Source organism: Helianthus annuus, chromosome 14 (genome assembly GCF_002127325.2).
Source record: "Helianthus annuus cultivar XRQ/B chromosome 14, HanXRQr2.0-SUNRISE, whole genome shotgun sequence".
Lineage (NCBI taxonomy): Eukaryota > Viridiplantae > Streptophyta > Magnoliopsida > Asterales > Asteraceae > Helianthus > Helianthus annuus.
Window position 1 is genome coordinate 149,099,128 of NC_035446.2, and position 20,333 is coordinate 149,119,460.

Genomic DNA, 20,333 nt, shown 5'->3' on the forward strand with positions numbered 1-20,333 from the left:
AACACATAAGCACATAACCACAGATTCACGTAGTCACAGAAGCACATAAGCACGTAGAGCACAGAGACATACAAACACAGAAGCACACACACATTTAATCATGGATGCAGTCAGAATACAGAAACCTATCATTCAAAGCTCGCGTGTCGATTGCGTATAATATATCGAATAGTATAGCATATCGAGTAGTATAGTATAATCGTATGGCATGTCGAGTATAGTATAAGCGTATATCGTATCATAATGTCGTCTAGATTGTAGCGACTTGTTACTGTTTGAGATAGAAGAGCAATGCGAGTCGTGTGTGTCGATCGAAGTGATAGCAAAATCGAACAATTTTCCAAAATTTTAAACATGTAAACAGATAAATACACATAACACGCATAAAATCGACAAATTATCAGAGTCAGCAGTTGCGGGCTCAGAATCGAAACACATAAAAACCAAGAAATAGATTGTCTGCGGCTATTAGACATCGACTATCCAAAGTGATTCGACTATTCTCAATAGACTTGTCGTCAAATTTCGACTTTCGGGATCGTGCTTCCACCTCGATTCTTGGGCATTCAGCACGTATTCCCTAGGTCATACCCGTGAGTTCAGGTCGTTGGAGTCCGTCGAGGCCTTGGTGAGATAAATAAAAGTCGGAACAAGTTGTCAAGGTTAGGGTTTCACCCCTAGCCTAGCAACTTCTTCCTTGTTCTAGTAAAATTGAGGAGATTATTCATCAAAATATGGATTTCACTCCTGATTTGGTATAATCTCCCGTTGAACAAGCGTTCGTTATTGAAAAAGCATAATGAAGAGATTATTGATAAGTTGATAAAAACGGCATTGATCCAGCAATTTAGTCGAGAGTTTGCGGTTTTCACACCTAATCTTGACTAAATCGCCTTCTCATTATTGAAAATTCGAGTGCGGTGATGATGAGAATTAGCAGGATATATAGCACATAAGCTTGGTCTGTTGGCTCCTAACTATAGTCTAGGTCTCTAAGACTTCGACCCGGACTAGGTCGAGTCTAGCATAATTCCCTACAGTTATGGCTCTGATACCAATCTGTCACATCCCAACCGATGGCGGAATCATCGGGGCATGGCACTGAGCGAAACAAATTGTCCAGAAGTTTCCATAACAACTATCATTACTATTCAATTTATATAATACGTCCCATACCGTACCTTAAATAGCAAACAAATTATTACAGATAACATCTAGTCAAATATTATGTTCCGACAACTCAGATTTAAATATAAATACAACAATTGTTTATCTGCTTCTAGAGACCCATAATTTGACCACTACAGACAACTATTTGTTGGGCTCTAGAGCTTTATTCTAGCCTCGCTTTCCTAGCAGATAAGCATCTTAAACACCTGTCACATACGTTAAAATAAAAGTCAATACATAAAATGTAAAGGTGAGCATACAAGTTTGATAGTAGCATAATAGAGTTCGAAATAGTTTACGCATAACCAGCACGTACACAGAGGAAAACAAAGCATGTTAATTATCGACATGGATCTATCGATACCAATGACTGCGGGTTGCCTGCCCGAGGCAGTTCGCAATACATGATTACCACCGTAATCCATGCAAGTAATTTTCCTTAACAACCCCCGTGTGAACGGGTGCTGAGTCCAAACTATAGTACTATCGTCGTTAAGGCAGGTAGACAGCATTCCACGTGTAAACATAACAACAAGCATTCATTTAGTCACGTAATACATGCGGTAACGGTTAGCGTTTAAAGTAATTGGGTAGTGTGTTCGATTGTGATTTAGAATAAGTAACGTATGTAACACCCAAAAGTGCTAAAGCAAAAAGGGTTCGAGTATACTCACACTGATTGATGGATTGAAGGGAGCACTTGAGAGTAAGGTTAGCCTGAATAGTTCGATAGCATAACGATAAGCAACGCGTAAAACGGAAAACAAGTGTTGGAGGGTCAGACAGCTGGTCGATCGGACGGCTGGCCGTTCAGCTTGACAGTCCGTTTGGACAGCTGCCCGGTCGGTCGATAGGCCGATCAGATGGTTGTTCGAGTGGATTGCTTCTTCATTTGAGAAGGATGTGTTTGTGTATGATGGTTTGACTTTTGAAGTTTTCGTTGTAGCATTTGAAAACATTGAAGTATCTTTACCTTTCAGGTCGGTCGATCGGACGGTTGTTCGATCGGCTGGCTAACCGATCGGTTAGGTACTTCAGCAAGTAAGTTCTTATCAGGGTGTCACCTAATCGGACGACTGTTCGATCGGGTGGCACTCCAACGCGTTGAACATGTTGAAAACCGACTAACTGTTGAAGCATAGTATCTCATGATCCGAAGAGTAATTCAAATCGGACGATAGTCCGATCAAACAGCAGTCCGTTCAATACTAGACTTCATGGAATTGTTCAAGTGTGGGGCCATGTGCTAGCCGATCGGCTGACCATCCGATCGGCTGGCTGTCCGTTCGGACAGTCAGCCCGATCGGTCGGCATCCTGACCTGATCAGCCTGTTCGTCTAACACTTGGCTGTTCTTATTGTTTGTCATTATATCGAGGTGTTTTGACCATAGAACCCTCGTTCTTACTTGTTCCTCCTGATCGGACATGAATCACCCAAACCCGGCCGGTGAACTACTCGGAACAGAGTTTAACGTTCAACCCGAAGTCGGTGGACCTCGTGGATAGAATCCAGATCTTGAGTCATGCAACCACCGGAATGATTTGCAAGTCGGCTCAAGTTCTGTTTCTATCAGTTTTGAAGGTATTGAGTGTAAAAGAGTTGAAAGAAAGTTGGAAAACCATCTTTCAATCCTTTTCACCATGTAAATGTTGAGATCTATCATAGATCTTTGTCTGTTTATGTGGAAATCGGCTAGATCCAAGTTATTCTTGGTGGATTGGAGCCAAAACATGAAGTTCTTCAAGAACACCATGATGACATCATCCTAGAACACTTGAATCTTGATGATTTCACGGTTGGAAATCAAGATTTGAAAGATAGAAAGGTGTAGGAGTGTGTATAGATCAAGAAAGTACAAGATTTAGGATGAAATCTTACCGGAATTGAGAGAAATCTGAGAAAAAGGATGAGAGCACGAGCTGGGCGGTTAGAGCTTTCCAAAAGTAGAAAGTTTGAGAGTGACAAGGGGTATTTATAGGATGCCATAAGAGGAAAGTGCTGGCCGATCGGTCAGGCATCACGATCGGACAGCCTGTCCGATCGGACAGCAGTCCGATCGGCTGGCTGTTCGATCGGCTGGTAGCCTGATCGTTCAGCTGCACGATTCGAGTGTTCGGTGCGATGATTTTTGATATTTCGATCTCGATTGCGATTTATGAGATTATGATAGAGTTTCCTATTCAAATTACTTTTAATTCCAACCACTATATCTAACATACAATCATCTATACCTCGCGCTATCTCTTCTCCACCAATTATCATGATTCGATTTCGATTTGAGTTCGATTGAGTTTCGATTTCGAGTCGAGTTTCGATTGATTACCACACATAACATAAAGTAAACACGCACAAGTAACACATAAGGCACACACACACGTATATTAATACCAAAATTCGCGTAATTCGAGTCTCGAGTTCGATGATGATTAGATTAGCTCGATTATTGATTAATTGACTTTATCGCATTGTTACTTCCTATCATTCACAGTCGTAAAGCGGTTCGCGTCGATAAATAAACTTCGATTAATTCGATTGTAATTAATTACTCCACATAATACAACTAACGTAAAAACATAAAATAGACTAACTACGGTCAAGGAGTCAATCTTGACTTTGACTTTCGGTAACACGAGGTGTTACACAGCCCCTAAGTGTTTAATTTTTTTATTCAACCCGTGTAATACACAGAGGAATCTGTAACCTAGTAAATATATATACCAGTCGCACAAGGCCCCTAAGGGCTATCGAATTCTCAAGGATGATCTTAGGTAAAAGTAATTATATATATGTGTCCGTAACCTAGTAATTATATATACTAGCCACATAGGTTCCCTCGAATTCTCAGGTTACCATTGGATTTTTCTTCTAGATATGTCACTGCCTTTAGCTATATGAATAACAATAATAAAATTAAATATCTATATATATATTCTAAAGTTTAGTTATATGTTCTATTTTAAAACCAAAATTTATGGTTGTTTTAAATGCATCATCCTATAAAAATCCTATTAATTGCATTTAATTTATATTAAATAAATAAGAGATAAGATAAAAAATAAAATAAAATAATTATATATCAATAATCATTAAAATTAATATCATCAATAACACATTATACTAAATAATATATTATAGATAAAGGTAGATTAGTTTAAAGTTAACTTTGATCTTAATTTGTTTTAATAATTGGTTTAAAGATAATTATTCCAAACTTATGATTATTCTATAAAATGATCTTTGACAAGGTAACCATAAATTTAAATTTCGAAGTAACTAATATATTAAAAGTAGCTCAAATATAATTCGTAATAAAAACACAACAATATATTTTCAAAGAAAACATATAATAAAAAAAATAGGTAAAGGGATCCAAATGATATCAAATATTAAGAACTTATCCATGATATAGTATCAGAATTTAATAGATTAAGATAAAATTTAAACCGAAAGATCATAAGTATCATAAAAATATCATTAAATTAAAGTTCAAAAGTAAAGAAAAGAATTATTATTATAATATTAAAATAATAAAAATATATATTCTAAAGTTTAGTTATATGTTCTATTTTAAAACCAAAATTTATGGTTGTTTTAAATGCATCATCCTATAAAAATCCTATTAATTGCATTTAATTTATATTAAATAAATAAGAGATAAGATAAAAAATAAAATAAAATAATTATATATCAATAATCATTAAAATTAATATCATCAATAACACATTATACTAAATAATATATTATAGATAAAGGTAGATTAGTTTAAAGTTAACTTTGATCTTAATTTGTTTTAATAATTGGTTTAAAGATAATTATTCCAAACTTATGATTATTCTATAAAATGATCTTTGACAAGGTAACCATAAATTTAAATTTCGAAGTAACTAATATATTAAAAGTAGCTCAAATATAATTCGTAATAAAAACACAACAATATATTTTCAAAGAAAACATATAATAAAAAAAATAGGTAAAGGGATCCAAATGATATCAAATATTAAGAACTTATCCATGATATTAGTATCAGAATTTAATAGATTAAGATAAAATTTAAACCGAAAGATCATAAGTATCATAAAAATATCATTAAATTAAAGTTCAAAAGTAAAGAAAAGAATTATTATTATAATATTAAAATAATAAAAATATATAAAAAACTATATATATTATTAAAATATTAAAATTACTATTTGTACCGATACCAAACAAGACCGTACCGGTATTTTCGATACCAGTACCGGTTGACACCAAGCTTATCCCACCCCGTGATACTAAAAAATCATTAAATTAAAGTTAAACAGTAAAAAAAAAGGAATTATTATTATAATATTAAAATAATAAAAGTATTAAAATAACTATATATATCTATTCTAATATATTATTAACAAGATTTTGGCTAAATTAATTAGATTATTATAAATAATAATAATAATTTACAAATAAAACAACACAATTTGCAACAAAGCAATGCATGAAACACCATATTAACATATAGTACAGTACATTAATGCTAGAACCTAATCTATACTATATTATAAAGCATTTCATAAGGATACCAACCAAATTTAAGTAATTACAATCTTTTATACTTATGGTACAACAACTTAATGATGTTAGTAAGGGGTGAAATGGTCTTTCTACATTAATATTAAAAAATAAAAAAAATAATTATCTATATCTATATCTATCTATCTATACTATATTATAAAACATTTCATAAGGATACCAACCAAATTTAAGTAATTACAATCTTTTATACTTATGGTACAACAACTTAATGATGTTAGTAAGGGGTGAAATGGTCTTTCTACATTAATATTAAAAAATAAAAAAATAATTAAATGAGAATATAATCACAATTAATTATAATAATATAATAATAAGTTCGGTTCTTAAATGCAATTAATAAACGAAACCTATTGGGATAAACCGCAAAAGCACTCCAAAGGTCCAATTTCAATCAATATGTAATAAATTTGACCGATTAAGGAATCTCCTATCATTGCTATAAATTCACCATTTCACTCAACATCAACTCCTTTGTTTACTATTGTGCGAGTTAGAGTCGAAAAGAAAGAGATAAGAAAGAGATAAGTTGATATGAAATTTATTTATCTTGGTGGAAAGGTGTGTTCTTTTATACCCATTTCAACATTTATTCGAAAAAACTTTGGTTTGTTTCTTAAAATATTCAAATGGGATAACAGTTTTCTTTTACATAATCTATGAGTTTATATTGATGTTTTATTATGTTTTTGGTGATTTAGTGGTTTTTTTTTTTTCAAATTATGATTTTATATTACATATAAAGTATACACACAGGTTATTGGATACAAAAAGACAGACACTTCATACTTCATCAAGGTACCCTTGCATGACTATAGTATCTGGAACCATTTACCAATGTATTGTTTAATTGTTCATAAATTTATAGTCTTTTTCCTTTTTGCAGCTTCATGTATATGGAGGTGTAAAAGGGTGGGTACGAGAAAAGTTATTCATTTGGAGATAGACATTTATTTGGCCTATTGGTATTTCCTTTTTTAATTTCTACTTTACTATTTTTTTTAAACATATGATGCTTTTGTGTGATTTAATTGATACTATATATAGGCAATATAGATGCAGACGAAATATTTGAGGAGGTATTGTTTGACAGGATTGGGCAGCAAACTTTAAGGGCTCGGATGTTTTCAACCCGCGCAAAAGATTTAAATTGATTGCGTTTATCTATACTATCGTATAAAGCATTTCACAAGGGTTCCAACCAAATTTAAATAATTGCAACATATTATGCTTATAGTACAACAACTCAATGAAGTTAGTAAAGGGAATTAGTCTTTCTACATGAGTATAAATTGATAAATACAATTACATTGATAACTTTATAAATTAAGTATTGTTAAATACTTGATAAAGAATTAAATCATTTGACTTAGTTGAACATCATCACCTTCCTCATATTTACATTGCTTTTCCATTTCAAGTTCTCCGTAACCGATTACTTGATTGAATTTTATAATTAAGTCATTATTATTTGGTTTAGTAATTGCTAAACATCATACAAATAAGGTTACAACCTTTTTTGCAATTTTATCAGATAGTTGATGAACATCATATGAAATAAAAATAAAAATAAATAATAATAATAATAATAATAATAATAATTAAATATAAAAAAACTTAATCAACGTTATTATGAATTTAATTATAACTATAAATGGTTTTAAAACTTAAAAGATGCTAACCAATTAGAAACGAAAATTACTAAAAGGTAATTTCATGGGGTATTATTATCTATAATACCTAATAATTGCAACAATAATGATTAAATAATGAACTTAATTACAGATGGTTTAAAACTCAAAAGAATGCTCTTTGCATCTTACCTCAAGTCTCATGGAATAAGGTTCAAATGATAACCATTGCATAATTAGGAACCACTTTTTAGCCCTTGGATCGTATTTTGATGGTTGAGACCTTTAAGTGCAATATCTATATCTCTAAGATGAAGATAATGTATGGTAATGAAGATTTGGAGCAGCAAGAGGTAAAAACAGCCCGAATTTTTCCTTTTATAAATTCGATTCGATTCGTGAGTGTTAGTGTGTGTGTTTATATTGATTAGGGTTTCATCAAATGCAATGTGAGGGTTTCCAATCGGTGTTTATACAAATAATATAGAACCCAATTTTTATGTATGTGTATGTAGTGTGTAGTATGGGGTCTTGCTTACCTCATTCAAGGAATAACAATGAAAGACAGGGGTCATTGATTTCGAAAAACTCCGCCCCTTTGTTCACCTTCTTCCTGATTTTAAGTTACGGTGAGTCAATTTCCTTTTTTCTGATTCTAATCGATTAAGAACTATACGTGATTAACCAACGAATTGTGGTAGATTTTATGTTTCTATTGCAGTATTTGGATTGAATTGACTGTTGCAATTTAATAATCGTCAGTTATAGTTCGTTTTATGAATATAGAGAAACACTGACTTATTTAAGGTGCTTGATTTGGGTGAATAGTAGCAATATAAACTGCTATTGTAATTTGGTGTGATATTCAATTCAATATCAGCAACCTAATCAAATTGTTCCCTAAACATAGAGTAAATGTGTTCACCAGCAAGGTAATAATATGTACTAATTTTCAATTATAAGAGACTTCTAATAAGGAAATATAGCTATTAGGTTATGTCAAGGTAAGCATAGTTTATAAAGAATATGTTGCAGAATAAAGTTAATACAACATTTTAGTAATAAATAATAAACTGCTTTCTTATCTATAAAAAGGAACAAAACTTGCAATTTGACTTTTAGATGTCAAAACTGAATTTATATGTATATGTGTATGTAGTATAATATATATATTTAACATCTATTTTACACCATCTAAAACAATGAAAAAGAAAAAATAAAAATAAAAAAATTTGAAAACTGTGACGTCTTTTGAAGAGGGTTGAGAAACCACACGTCCATAGAATTGAAGTTTTGTGAGACCACATGTGGTGGGGCGCAAACCTCTCTCAAAGCGTCTTAAAAACGCGGGGGAACACTGTACCCTCGGGCGTTTTGGGCCTTTTTTTGACTGGTAGTGCTACCACAAAGTGCCGAACGAGGAGTGGACTTTGGTCAAAATAACCATGGTCAAACGGCTAACTTTAAAAAGAAACCGGTTTTTGTTTTAAAAATCTATACTATATTCGCACTTTCGTACCGTGTCACACACTATCTATATGAGTCGTCGTTCCAGGAAAAAACAATAACTATTATGCATGTCGTGCATCGCACGGGTGTTCCCCCTAGTAATAATAACAGTAAACAAAGCTAACGACAATAATAAAGATACATAAATATTGATATAAATATTATTATATTATAAAAATTAAATATACTAACCTATTATTTTCTTCGTAATAAACAGAAATCATGTTGAAATGTGGTTATAACCAAGCAAGCACCATGAACATGTGAGTGTATGTAACCGGCGGGACCAATTTAAGATAAGTCTTAAATTACGGTTTAAAGGAGACACGAACAAACATTCTTAAAATGGTTATACCATAATTTATTTATATAAATATAATAATATTAATAATATAATTGAAGTTTTATGACATGGTGATTGTAATGTAATTTATATAGATTTTGTTAGGTTGGAAAGAAGTTAAAAAAGACACAAACCCACATTGGCTTTTTCTGCCTTTTGTTTCAACTTTTGTTTCTGTGCTACCTATGCATTTGTCCATGTCTATCTTCCTTCCTCTGTTCCCCCCCTCCCTCTTTAACTCCCAAAACAACAAAATGGGTTAGCAATCATGCTCTCAATTTCCTCACAAAGATTCTTCTTTAGTTCTTTTTAGTTTTTTCCCATTTCTTTTCTTGTTAAAAATCATGCCTTTTTATTGTGTTCTTGCTTTTCTTGATTATTCCCCATGATTTGACCTCATTTCTTAAACTTTCTTGCACCATTCAAGATCAAGACTCCTTTGATTGTTGTTATCTCAAATACCCAAAATTGGTATAAAGGGTAGTTGTGTTTTGTGATGGAGGAGATTGACCTGAATGATGCAGTGAGTGACCAGAATGATGCAGAAACACTTTCTTCAACCCTGTCAAATTCTTGTTCAATTCAAAGGGAACATTGGTATGCTTGTGCTGGTCCTCTCACCAGTCTTCCAAATATAGGAAATGTGGTTGTTTACTTCCCTCAAGGTCATTTGGAACAGATTGCTTCACACTTATCCACTCACTTTTCACCCATTGAAGTTCCTTCTTTAGGGCTTTCTCCTCAGATCTTTTGCAAGATTGTTGATGTTGAATTGCTTGTAAGTTGTAAAGTTTCAAACTTTTCTGTTTAGAGTACTGTTTTCTTCACTTTTTGCTAATTTTTTTTTTTTATGTTTTTCCCTAATTTTTGGAAACAGGCTAACAAGGAGAATGATGAGGTCTACACAAAGCTCACTCTTTTACCTCTACCAGAGGTAAATTGAGAACAATTTTCTAATTTTTTTCTAAATTTGAGTTGAATTCAAGATTTCCCCTTTTCTGTTTTCTTTTTTTTTTTTTTTTTTTTTTTTTTTTTTTTTTTTTTTTTTTTGCTAATTAGGGTGTGTTTTTATCATCATGAAATCTTGTGGGTGTCTTGTCTTCCTTTGTGGTAATTAAAAAAAAAAGAAAAAAAAAAAAAAAGAAAGAAACCCTTTTGGTTCTTTGTTAATTTTTTTTTTGTTAATTAATCTTTAAATTTGAATTTGCAAGTTTGGATCTTTGATTATTTGCAGGGGAAGTTACCAGAAAAGGAAGAAGAGGGGGGTGGGGTTACAGATACACCCACAAGATCAACACCTCAAATGTTCTGCAAGACACTAACTGCTTCTGATACATCCACTCACGGCGGATTCTCGGTCCCTCGAAGAGCTGCGGAAGATTGTTTCCCACCTCTGGTATATGTGCGATTTGATCGAATTTGTTCTTTATGTATGTAATTTTAGTTTATATAAGTATATAACGGCAATGTATATACCGGTTGATTTTAGGATTATAAGCAGCAGAGGCCGAGTCAGGAACTAGTTACTAAGGACCTACATGGAGTGGAATGGAAATTTAGGCATATTTATAGAGGTCAAATTTGGTTGTTAAGTACTTGCATTAGGGTTTTGACTGAACTGAGAGTTCATGCTTGATTTGGGAACCGAATCGTGTGTTTACAGGTCAGCCAAGGCGGCATTTGCTTACGACGGGTTGGAGCATCTTTGTAAGCCAAAAAAAACTTGCTTCCGGGGATGCGGTTCTTTTTTTGAGGTATGTTTTTGTAGCATGTCACACATTTCTTTTAAGTTTATAGATTATTACTCGGATTGTTAATATAGATGTTATATGTGATGAATCCAAGCCAATAAGTAATTTGAACCTGTATTATTTTATGCATAAAATTATCATTTTGGTGACACCCGGGGTGCAAACGAGCCGAGCTACTCGCGAGCTACTCGAGCTCGGCTCGAAAAAAAGCTCGAACGAGCCGAGCTTAAACGAGCTCGAGCTCGAGCCCGAGCCTAAAAAACAAGCTCGTTTAGTAAACGAGCTCGGGCCCGATCTTCGCTTATCGAGCTCGAGCCGGCTTGTGAGCCTAAACGAGCTTTCTGTTTATATATTTTTATTAATATATTAAACATATATTTATATAATAATAATTACCATTTATATAAATATAGAAAAATAACTTAATTATATGTATAATAATAATAATTATAATTAATATAAATTAATTAATAAATACTAAACGAGTCGAGCCCGAGTCGAGCTCAAGCTTGAAAAATTCCCTTCGAGCCAAGCTCGAGCCTTAGAAATAAAGCTCGAATCGAGCCGAGCTCGAGCTCGAGCTTTCATATGTTAAACGAGCTCGAGCCTGGTCGAGCTCGGGCTCGGGCTCGGCTCGGCTAGTTTGCATCCCCGCGTTACCAATGAATTTCTCGAATAAGCAGAATTTGTCAAAACTAACACATAGTTTTATTACTAACTGATTGCCGGATTTTGATGATCAAATATAACTTTTTTTTTGAACGGCAAATTTCTGTTATTCCTGTCGTTTATGGGACTTGAACCCAAGACCTCCCCCTCCTAAGGTGTTTAAACGCTCTGCCTTTGCCAATGGACCACCACCCCATTGGTAAATATAACATAATTACTTTCATAAAGAAACATCACCCCCTCCCCGCGGACTGGTTTGATCCATTTTTCATGGTGGTTTTAGGGGAGAAGGTGGAGAACTGAGGCTGGGAACCCGTAGGGCCACACGACCACGAAAAGTTCTCCCTGATACAACCATGGGCAACTTGAAATCTTATGCCGACACACTTGCATCTGTCGCTAATGCAGTGTCTACCAACAGTACTTTTCATGTTTTCTACAGTCCAAGGTATGTTTTGCAAAATACCATCTAGATCAAGAAAACAATATTTTTGTTACTGTACTTTTAACTTGTTTTTATAAATAATCGATGTGATATAGGTCCAATCGAGCGGATTTTGTTGTTCCTTATGCAAAGTACATGAAATCGGTCAGTAACGTGATATGTATCGGCACAAGAATCAAAATGAAATTCTCTATGGATGAGTCTCCTGAAAGAAGGTGTGCTATAATTATAAAGATATGTTCTTAATTTGTTTGTGGCTGTTAATATACGGGATAGTTTTCTTTCATTCTTTTACGCAGGTTTAGTGGAGTCGTGACTTATGTCGGTGATATGGATCCTTACAAATGGGCTAACTCAAAATGGAGATGTCTAATGGTACATCGCATAACTTTTGTAACCTTTATATATTGATTGATATGTATAATTAATTACATGTTTCTTGTTTCTAAAACAGGTGAAATGGGATGAAGATTTTGGAAATGATCATCAAGAACGAATATCCCCTTGGGAGATTGATCTTTCTAACGGGACTTTTCCGTTGTTAAATATGCAGTCTTCTCCAAGACTCAAGAAACTGCGTGCCGATCTGCACGCAACTCCTTCTGTACGCCCGGTAGTTGGTATGAGTTATGAAAGTTACTTCTTTAATAAATAATCAAGTTAGCTTCTTCAAACGTAATTAGTTGTTTGATTATGTTACTCCTTTTGCAGCACCGGGTAGTTATCTAGACTTTGAGGAGTCGATAAGATCCTCTAAGGTCTTGCAAGGTCAAGAAAATGTAGGTCCCGTATCACCTCTCTTTGGACGTGATAAGATGAACAACTCGTTAAGCTTTGGGTTACAACCCTCTATGCACACGGGTTTCCCCCCTAATGCGATGACGATGATGGGTAGGAATACGAGTTTTATCGGTGAACTTATGAGAAGTACTCATCATCAACCGCTTTCAACCACCCCTTACTCGGGCTTTCTGGGATCTGATAACGCTAGATTCCCGAAGGTCTTGCAAGGTCAAGAAATTTGCTCGTTGAGATCATTGACTGGAAAAACCGACATCAGTTCTTGGGCCCCACCAAGAACCGATCTTGGTAACACCCATTGCAATGTTCTCAACATGCATCAAACCACTGAGAGTCCCGGTTTCTACCCTCTTGGTTCCGAAGGGGGTAGAAACTTTAGTTTTCCAAATCCCAATGTTTTTGAACCCAAACCAAATCCGGGTCGAGTCATGCCTACAGACTTCAACCGCTTTCCCATCATTCCACCTTCTATTGGAGGTGGGCCCGCTAAGAAAACCGTTATCGAACCTAATTTAACCGGTGAGAAAGATGATAGCATTGGGAGTAGCTGTAAACTCTTCGGTTTTACATTGAATGAAGCACCTCAATTACCGGATGCCAAAAATTCAAACAAGAGGAGTTGTACCAAGGTAATTAACTTAATTAAGTCTAGTTTTTTCCACCAAAGATTAGAGTAAAATGCCATTTTCGTCCCTGAGGTTTGGCCAGTTTTGCGACTTTCGTCCAAATGTTGTTTTTTCGCATCTGGATCCAAAAGGCTTGAAATCTTGCCATTTTCATCTGGTTCGTTAACTCCATCCATTTTTCTCCGTGAAGTTAGTCACAGGTATTTCCGTCTTTTTTGCTAACTTAAAGGGCAATTTGCTCTTTTTCACTTTATGTAAAAAGACCGAATACCCTTGAAAAAGACTGAATTGCCCTTTAAGTTAACAAAAAAGACGGAAATACCCCTGACTTAACGGAGAAAAATGGATGGAGTTAACGAGCTGGTTGAAAATGGCAAGATTTTAAACATTTTGGATCAGATGCGGAAAAACAAACCTTTGGACTAAAGTCACAAAACTGGCCAAACCTCAGGGACGAAAATGGCATTTTACTCCAAAGATTAAGGTTATCTGGTTATACTAAACTCGCTGATAGGTTCACAAACAAGGGAATAAAGTTGGAAGGGCCATCGATCTATCAAAAATGTCTAGCTACCGCGAGTTGTTCATGGAGCTAGAAGTGTTGTTTAGTATGGAAGGCATGTTTAATAATCTAGACGGTGGATGGCGACTACTGTATACCGACGAAGAGAACGATATGATGGTTGTTGGGGATGATCCATGGGAGTAAGCACTATGTTCTAAAATATTCTTTATTAAAATAGTAGCAGTGAAACTAAAACGCGTTTGTGAATGTGCATGCAGTGAGTTTGCAAGGATGGTTACGAAGATACACATATACACTGCTGAAGAAGTTGAGAAGCTGATGAGCAGTGGGGTGATCAGTGACAATACGAGCTGTTTGGAGGAAGCACCGGCTATAGTTGACACGGCTAAGTCTTCGTCAGTTGGTCAGCCAGATTAATCATCGTATGTATCAAACTGTCCTTTGGTTGTTTAGTTATGCATGTGTTGTAGTTGTACTGTGTTTGTTTTTGGCCAAAAACTATGGAACCTTTGTTTTTCAAAGCAAAATTTAAGAACTTTGCGGTCTTGGATGCGAGAACATGTAAGCGAATAAGTTATAGACTCGGGTTTTGTGATGGTTTGTGATGTTTATGGTTTTTAGGACTGATATGCAATTATGCATGAATAGTTTTATGTGTCTATTTCTTACACTAGACTATATCTAGGGCTGTAAACAAACCGAACGAACACGAACAAGACCATGTTCGTGTTCGTTCGTTAAGGAAATTAACATGTTCGCGAACTGTTCACGAACGCATACCGAACATAAGTTTATGTTCATGTTCGTTCGTTAAGGAAATTCAGTTGTTCACGAACTGGTCTCGAACATAAACGAACGCAAGCAAATAAAAAAGAACGCAAACGAACATTTAACTTGAAAATAAAAAAATAAAAATATTGTTATCCTTAAACATTGGGTATAAGTAGTTAAATACAACCATCAAATGATAAATCAGAACACGAAATCTAATACACCACCAAACGATGAATCAACTTTAACTAACTTAGACATAATTATCCCTAAAAATGTCTTAGCATGTCCAACTTTTAGCTAACTTAGAAAAAAATAGGGTTTTAAGTTTTCAATATGTTTAGATAAAAGGTTTATTATTTTTTATTTATTATTTTTTAATATAATCATACGAACACGGACGAAGTAACCAAACATATTACCGAACGTTCACGAACGCAGTCGAACGAACGAGACCTATGTTCGTGTTCGTTCGCTAAGCTAACCGAACGAAATTTTTTGTTCGTGTTTGTTCGTTAAGCTAGTCGAACGAACATAAACGAACTTCCCGCCGAATGGTTCACGAACTGTTCGCTGAACGTTCGGTTCGTTTACAGCCCTAACTATATCCAACATACATATACATCTCTGTGGCAAAAGTGATGTTCATTTCAATTTACTAGAACTTATAACACTTTCATTTAAGAAAATTATGATACTTAACAATATACTTTAAAAACCCAAAATACAATTTATTTCGAATTTCGATTTTATATGTTAAAGCAATTATGGCTTTTATGATACAACTGTGAAACATTTTAATTATTTAGTATATGGAATGTCACATACATGTGCCATCACTAAAATGAAAATTTAGGATCAACTCTCAAGAAAAGAGGAACTTGTTATTGTTGTTTGAAGAGTTCACGACCAATAATCATTCTTCTAATTTCACTAGTTCCAGCACCAATCTCATACAATTTAGCGTCGCGTAGTAATCGACCAGTCGGGTATTCATTCACATACCCATTGCCACCCAAGCATTGTAAAGCCTGGAAAAGAAAGTGAAATTCATTCAGAAAATCAGTTAAGAAATCGCGGTTCATGATTAGAAAAGTTTTAACTTGTTGGACCTGCAATGCAACTTGGGTAGCTCTTTCAGCAGCAACAAGTATAACCGAAGCACAATCCTGAAAGAGATAATATATTAATTCATGTACAAGAATGCATGCATCATGGATCTATATATGTGTGTGTGTGTGGGGGGGGGGGGGGTCATATGTTGCACCTTAGGATCGATTTTCCCGTTGTCACAATCTCTGGCTACAGTATATAAATATGCTCTGTGACACAATTAACCATCAATATCTGCATCAACATGTTAAGTGTTATGGAGTCAATAAGACTAACCTCGACGACTGCAAAGAAGCGTACATGTCTGCAATCTTTCCCTGTTAGTTCACACACACGCGCGGACACAAGATAAACAGTTTAAAATCAGGATAAATTCCAGCTTTCCTGTAACAAGAAACATATGAAGTAATTAACTATGATACCTACCTGCATAAGTTGAAATTCTCCAATAGGACGACCGAATTGTTCTCTTTGACGAACATATGGAAGAGCAACATCGAGGCATGCCTGCATGATCCCGACAGGTGCAGATGCAAACACAACTCTCTCTAAATCCAAACCCGACATCATGATATAAACTCCTGAAATACATGTGGATATTCAAATTTAAAAAAAAAAATCAAAAAAACAAAATTATAACAAGAGCAAAGTAGAGACGGACACCATCTTATCAAATGCTACCTTTTCCTTCTTCACCAAGAATATTCTCTGTAGGAACGAAACAATTCTCGAAAACAAGCTCGTATCTAAGATTCATAAGATTCCCATATTGTTAGATCATCAGTATAGAACAGTTAGTTCAAACACAATGAATTACGTACGTGGCACTTCCGCGCATTCCAAGTTTATCCAATTTCTGGGCAGCAATGAATCTATACATCCAAAAAGCATTAGAATTGTTTTAAACTGTAGATAATATGTTGTGTTTTGAAGCATGAGGAGAAGATAGATAGATCATAGATAGATATACCCAGGTGTTCCTTTCTCAACTATAAATGCTGTAATCCCCTTGGAGCCAGCCGCGACATTTGTTTTAGCATAAACCACCTGCGGTTTGGAGTTTTAGCTAGTCGAAAGTTAATTAACGAAGAAAAAGCAAAGGGTGTACATATTGAGTATATGATACTTACAAGGGTATCCGCAATTCCACCATTGGTGCACCACATCTTGTTCCCATTTAAAACGTAACCACCATCAACACGATCAGCTTTCGTTCTCATGCCAACGGTATCTGACCCGGCTGGTAAGTAATTAACAACAAAAATAACAAGACTTATTAGCCCACAAAACACCTCATTTTCTATGTGGAAATAGTGATGCTATTCTGAAACTACTACAAGATAGTCGTCTTGGTAACTCACTAACTTTGTTAGAGATATTAAATATTGTCACTTTGCCCACATGTGAAATAAATATATAAATATATATATATATATATATATATACACACACACATGTCACACAATTTGAGTAATAAATTAGTATGTACCATTTGGCTCGCTAATGGAAAGAGCTCCCACATGTTCTCCACTGATTAACTATAATTATCTAAAATTATTAGAATCGAAATCATAATTAATTAAAATTAAATGTTATTTATTAAAGTAAGTTGTATTTAAACCTTGGGCAGATACTTTTCCTTTTGGGCAGCATTTCCATGCCTCACCTACAAGAACAAGTCAAGGAAGTAAATTTTGGCATACAAAAGTATAATATTTGTATAGTTCAGTTCAGGTTTAACTTACCAGTTGATTAAGACAGACGTTAGAATGGACGCCATAAGATAAGCCAACAGATGCTGATGCGCGACTAATCTCCTCCATGGCCATACAATGATACAAGTAACCAACGTCTAGTCCTCCATATTCGACTGTGAATAAATTGATAATTTAACATTTGAGTCAAGTTAATATTGTTTTTTAGTGATGGGTAATCATGATTCACCTGGAGCAGTAAGTCCGTGAAGATTAAAGTCTCCCATTAGTTTCCATAAGTTCACCTCCTAGACCATAAACAAGACATAGTGTCAATTAAAATCAGTATAAATAATGTATAAGAAGATATAGAAAATATTATAACGAAGTTGTGTTGTGTTGTGTTGTGTTGAACTTTACCTTGGGGAAATTATCCGTTTTGTCTATATTTTCTGCATGAGGAGCGATATGCTCTTGGGCAAATTGCGCAACACTTTCTTTAAACTAAAAATAACCAACGTAAGGTGGTAAAGTGTAAAAATGGATGTCGAAATGAAAACCGTTGAACATCATATAATTTTATTTGTATGTAAGTAGTATGTTATAAACTTAACAGAACATATATATATATATAGTAGATTGATGAGAAACCTGTATTTGGGTATCGTCGAACAACATAGACGTCGTAAAGAGTGCATTGCTATGGTGAGAGAAAGATTTTGAGGCTGATAATGCAGTTGCTACTGATCTTGATCTCACCAATCTGTGCAACATCTTGGAACACAAAGTAACAACAAACCACAGCCGAATGAAGGTATTAAATAGAGTACGGCACACCTTTCTCATAATATTCACCACATGCCAACAAAGAATTTTTTTTTTTTGTATAAATAAAAGGATAAAAAAATATAATAGTAATATTATTTTTTTCATTTGGGGGTTGGGTTGGGGTGGGGGTGGGGGTGAGGGTGGATACATTATGTTTTCATATATATAATATAATGACCGGTAAATTTCCTTGCGCGATGCGGCGAGTCCAAATGTAAAGTAGCTCGGATTTGTACAGTAAAGACCTGAATCATTTCTCAACAAAAGTTACGTCAAAACGTAGATAAATTGAAGATGTACATAAAAATAAGTACGGAAACATATTTTATATAGCCCGACTTATTTGCAAAAGAAATTTATGTCGAACACCAACCTAAACTTATACTGATACGTACATAAAAATAAGTAAAAAGTTGTGGTTTTTTAAGTTTAAAATGGTACTGCACGTTGCGGTGGCGCCGGAACATAAAGAAGTCGAATTTATAAAGTCGAATGAAAACATGCTATATTTGACCCGACTTGTTCTAAATCAAAATTTATGTCAAAACGTTGATCAACTGAAAACATACAAAAAAAATGCAAAAAAAAAATATATATATATATATTATATTTGAGCCTATCCATTTTCAAAGAAACATAATCAACTTAAATTTGTACCGAGACGATACATATATATAAACACGTAAAAGAAGATTAGAAAGTTAAAGGATTGTAGGTGCTAATACTAAATGTTGAAGGATAAAAGCTAAAATAAAGAAAAACTTACTAAAGACAAAAAAAAAATTAAAAACTTAACCAATGGCCAGCTGCCATGCAGCAGCATGGCACTGGTCATCCCACTTGTATTTGTAGTTACATTGTAACATCCCAAAAAACGGATTTGGTAAATAAATCAAAGTAATTGACGATGGACGAATAAATTACCGTTAGTGGTAAAAGTTAACCCATAAGCATTAAAATTTAAATAAATAAACCTTATGTTAAATAAAAAGAATATTTTATAAGATAAAGTTGTAAAAGGCTTGGGTTATCGGGATTCGGGACTTAATTAGAGTCGGGTGGTAGCATCCCCGAACTTAATATATAGAATTATCACATTCATATGATAATTAACGAGAAGTAGGCAACTAGGAATATTAACGTAGTTAAAAATAAGTTGTGTATTGGTAAAGTGGGTAAACTATGGCTCAATTATCATAAAACCAAATTATGGGGGCCGAATTGGGTTATTAACAAAACTTGTGGGTATTAAAAGATGAAAAACACAAAAAAAAACACACACACACACACACAAGAGTGTGCGTGTGTCGTGAGTTAGAGAGAAAGGGGGAGAAAACCCCTAAAACCCTTCAAACACAAATTCTAGCAAATTCAAAGGTGAATTGAGGCTAAATCTTGTGCATGAACCTTGATTGATCATCCATGCTTGATAATCCCAAGTTTGACATTTAACAATGTTGATCTCAGATAATAATGTTCTTTAAATAAATTTGGCAAGTGATTTCAACAATTATGAAAATAATGTGCGGAAATGGAAATCAAACTTTCAAGAAACACAACTACAGAATTTTCAAGTTTATATCACTTTAATAAATAATGTTTAAAGGTAATTGTGTGGTTGTGGCTAGTACAAACAAATACTTTAAGAATTCTGTAATGAACGGCAATGGAGTTTTTGTTGTATGTAATGAATGATTGTCTTAACTCATTTTCCTTCGGTGGTGACTTCTCTATTTATAGAAAGTATTTTTCATGAATAAACTTTTGTTTATTCATGCACTTGCTCTACATAAAGTAGTTTTTTGACATATTCAATGCATCCATCAAAGCCAACTTGCTACTTCACAAATGTGACGGATCCTTATCTTTTAGACAAGTTGACTCATTA

General features: G+C 34.2%; 2 protein-coding genes across 4 annotated transcripts; one reads left to right on the forward strand and one right to left on the reverse strand.

Annotated features, from left to right (window-relative positions):
- The first annotated feature begins 9,364 nt into the window (after positions 1-9,364).
- Positions 9,365-14,634, forward strand: LOC110904319 (auxin response factor 4). Of its 2 annotated transcripts, XM_035983367.1 has the most exons (13): positions 9,713-9,999; positions 10,099-10,155; positions 10,456-10,617; positions 10,711-10,795; positions 10,885-10,975; positions 11,925-12,089; positions 12,182-12,301; positions 12,386-12,461; positions 12,541-12,706; positions 12,798-13,134; positions 13,165-13,516; positions 14,028-14,218; positions 14,297-14,634. In XM_035983367.1, the coding sequence occupies exons 1-13, from the start codon at positions 9,718-9,720 to the stop codon at positions 14,454-14,456; spliced, it is 2,244 nt and encodes a 747-aa protein (XP_035839260.1). In that variant the 5' UTR covers positions 9,713-9,717; the 3' UTR covers positions 14,457-14,634. The 2 variants fall into 2 exon arrangements, with proteins under 2 accessions (XP_022005856.1, XP_035839260.1); XM_022150164.2 differs by having other exon boundaries at positions 9,365-9,999; positions 12,798-13,516.
- Positions 14,635-15,596: 962 nt separating this feature from the next.
- Positions 15,597-18,416, reverse strand: LOC110904320 (2-methylacyl-CoA dehydrogenase, mitochondrial). Of its 2 annotated transcripts, none has more exons than XM_022150166.2 (15): positions 18,269-18,416; positions 18,038-18,121; positions 17,868-17,922; positions 17,669-17,793; positions 17,545-17,589; positions 17,413-17,461; positions 17,054-17,163; positions 16,894-16,970; positions 16,745-16,795; positions 16,605-16,669; positions 16,350-16,504; positions 16,200-16,240; positions 16,078-16,132; positions 15,923-15,979; positions 15,597-15,841 (listed from the first exon to the last, which is right to left on the reverse strand). In XM_022150166.2, exons 1-15 carry the CDS (start codon positions 18,389-18,391, stop codon positions 15,695-15,697), a joined length of 1,239 nt encoding a protein of 412 aa, XP_022005858.1. In that variant the 5' UTR covers positions 18,392-18,416; the 3' UTR covers positions 15,597-15,694. The 2 variants fall into 2 exon arrangements, with proteins under 2 accessions (XP_022005858.1, XP_022005857.1); XM_022150165.2 differs by having other exon boundaries at positions 17,868-17,925.
- Between the last annotated feature and the right edge of the window lie 1,917 nt (positions 18,417-20,333).

Bases quoted from the DNA above. Each gene is read 5' to 3' on its own strand.
- LOC110904320 (XM_022150165.2), bottom strand. From the start codon at position 18,391: ATGTTGCACAGATTGGTGAGATCAAGATCAGTAGCAACTGCATTATCA. The intron at 17,462-17,544 runs GTTTAAATACAA...AGATAATTATAG, and splicing joins AGGAAAAGTATCTGCCCAAG to TTAATCAGTGGAGAACATGT. The intron at 16,670-16,744 runs GTACGTAATTCA...TATGAATCTTAG, and splicing joins GGAATGCGCGGAAGTGCCAC to ATACGAGCTTGTTTTCGAGA.
- LOC110904319 (XM_022150164.2), top strand. From the start codon at position 9,718: ATGGAGGAGATTGACCTGAATGATGCAGTGAGTGACCAGAATGATGCA. The intron at 10,000-10,098 runs GTAAGTTGTAAA...TTTTGGAAACAG, and splicing joins TTGTTGATGTTGAATTGCTT to GCTAACAAGGAGAATGATGA. The intron at 10,618-10,710 runs GTATATGTGCGA...GGTTGATTTTAG, and splicing joins AAGATTGTTTCCCACCTCTG to GATTATAAGCAGCAGAGGCC.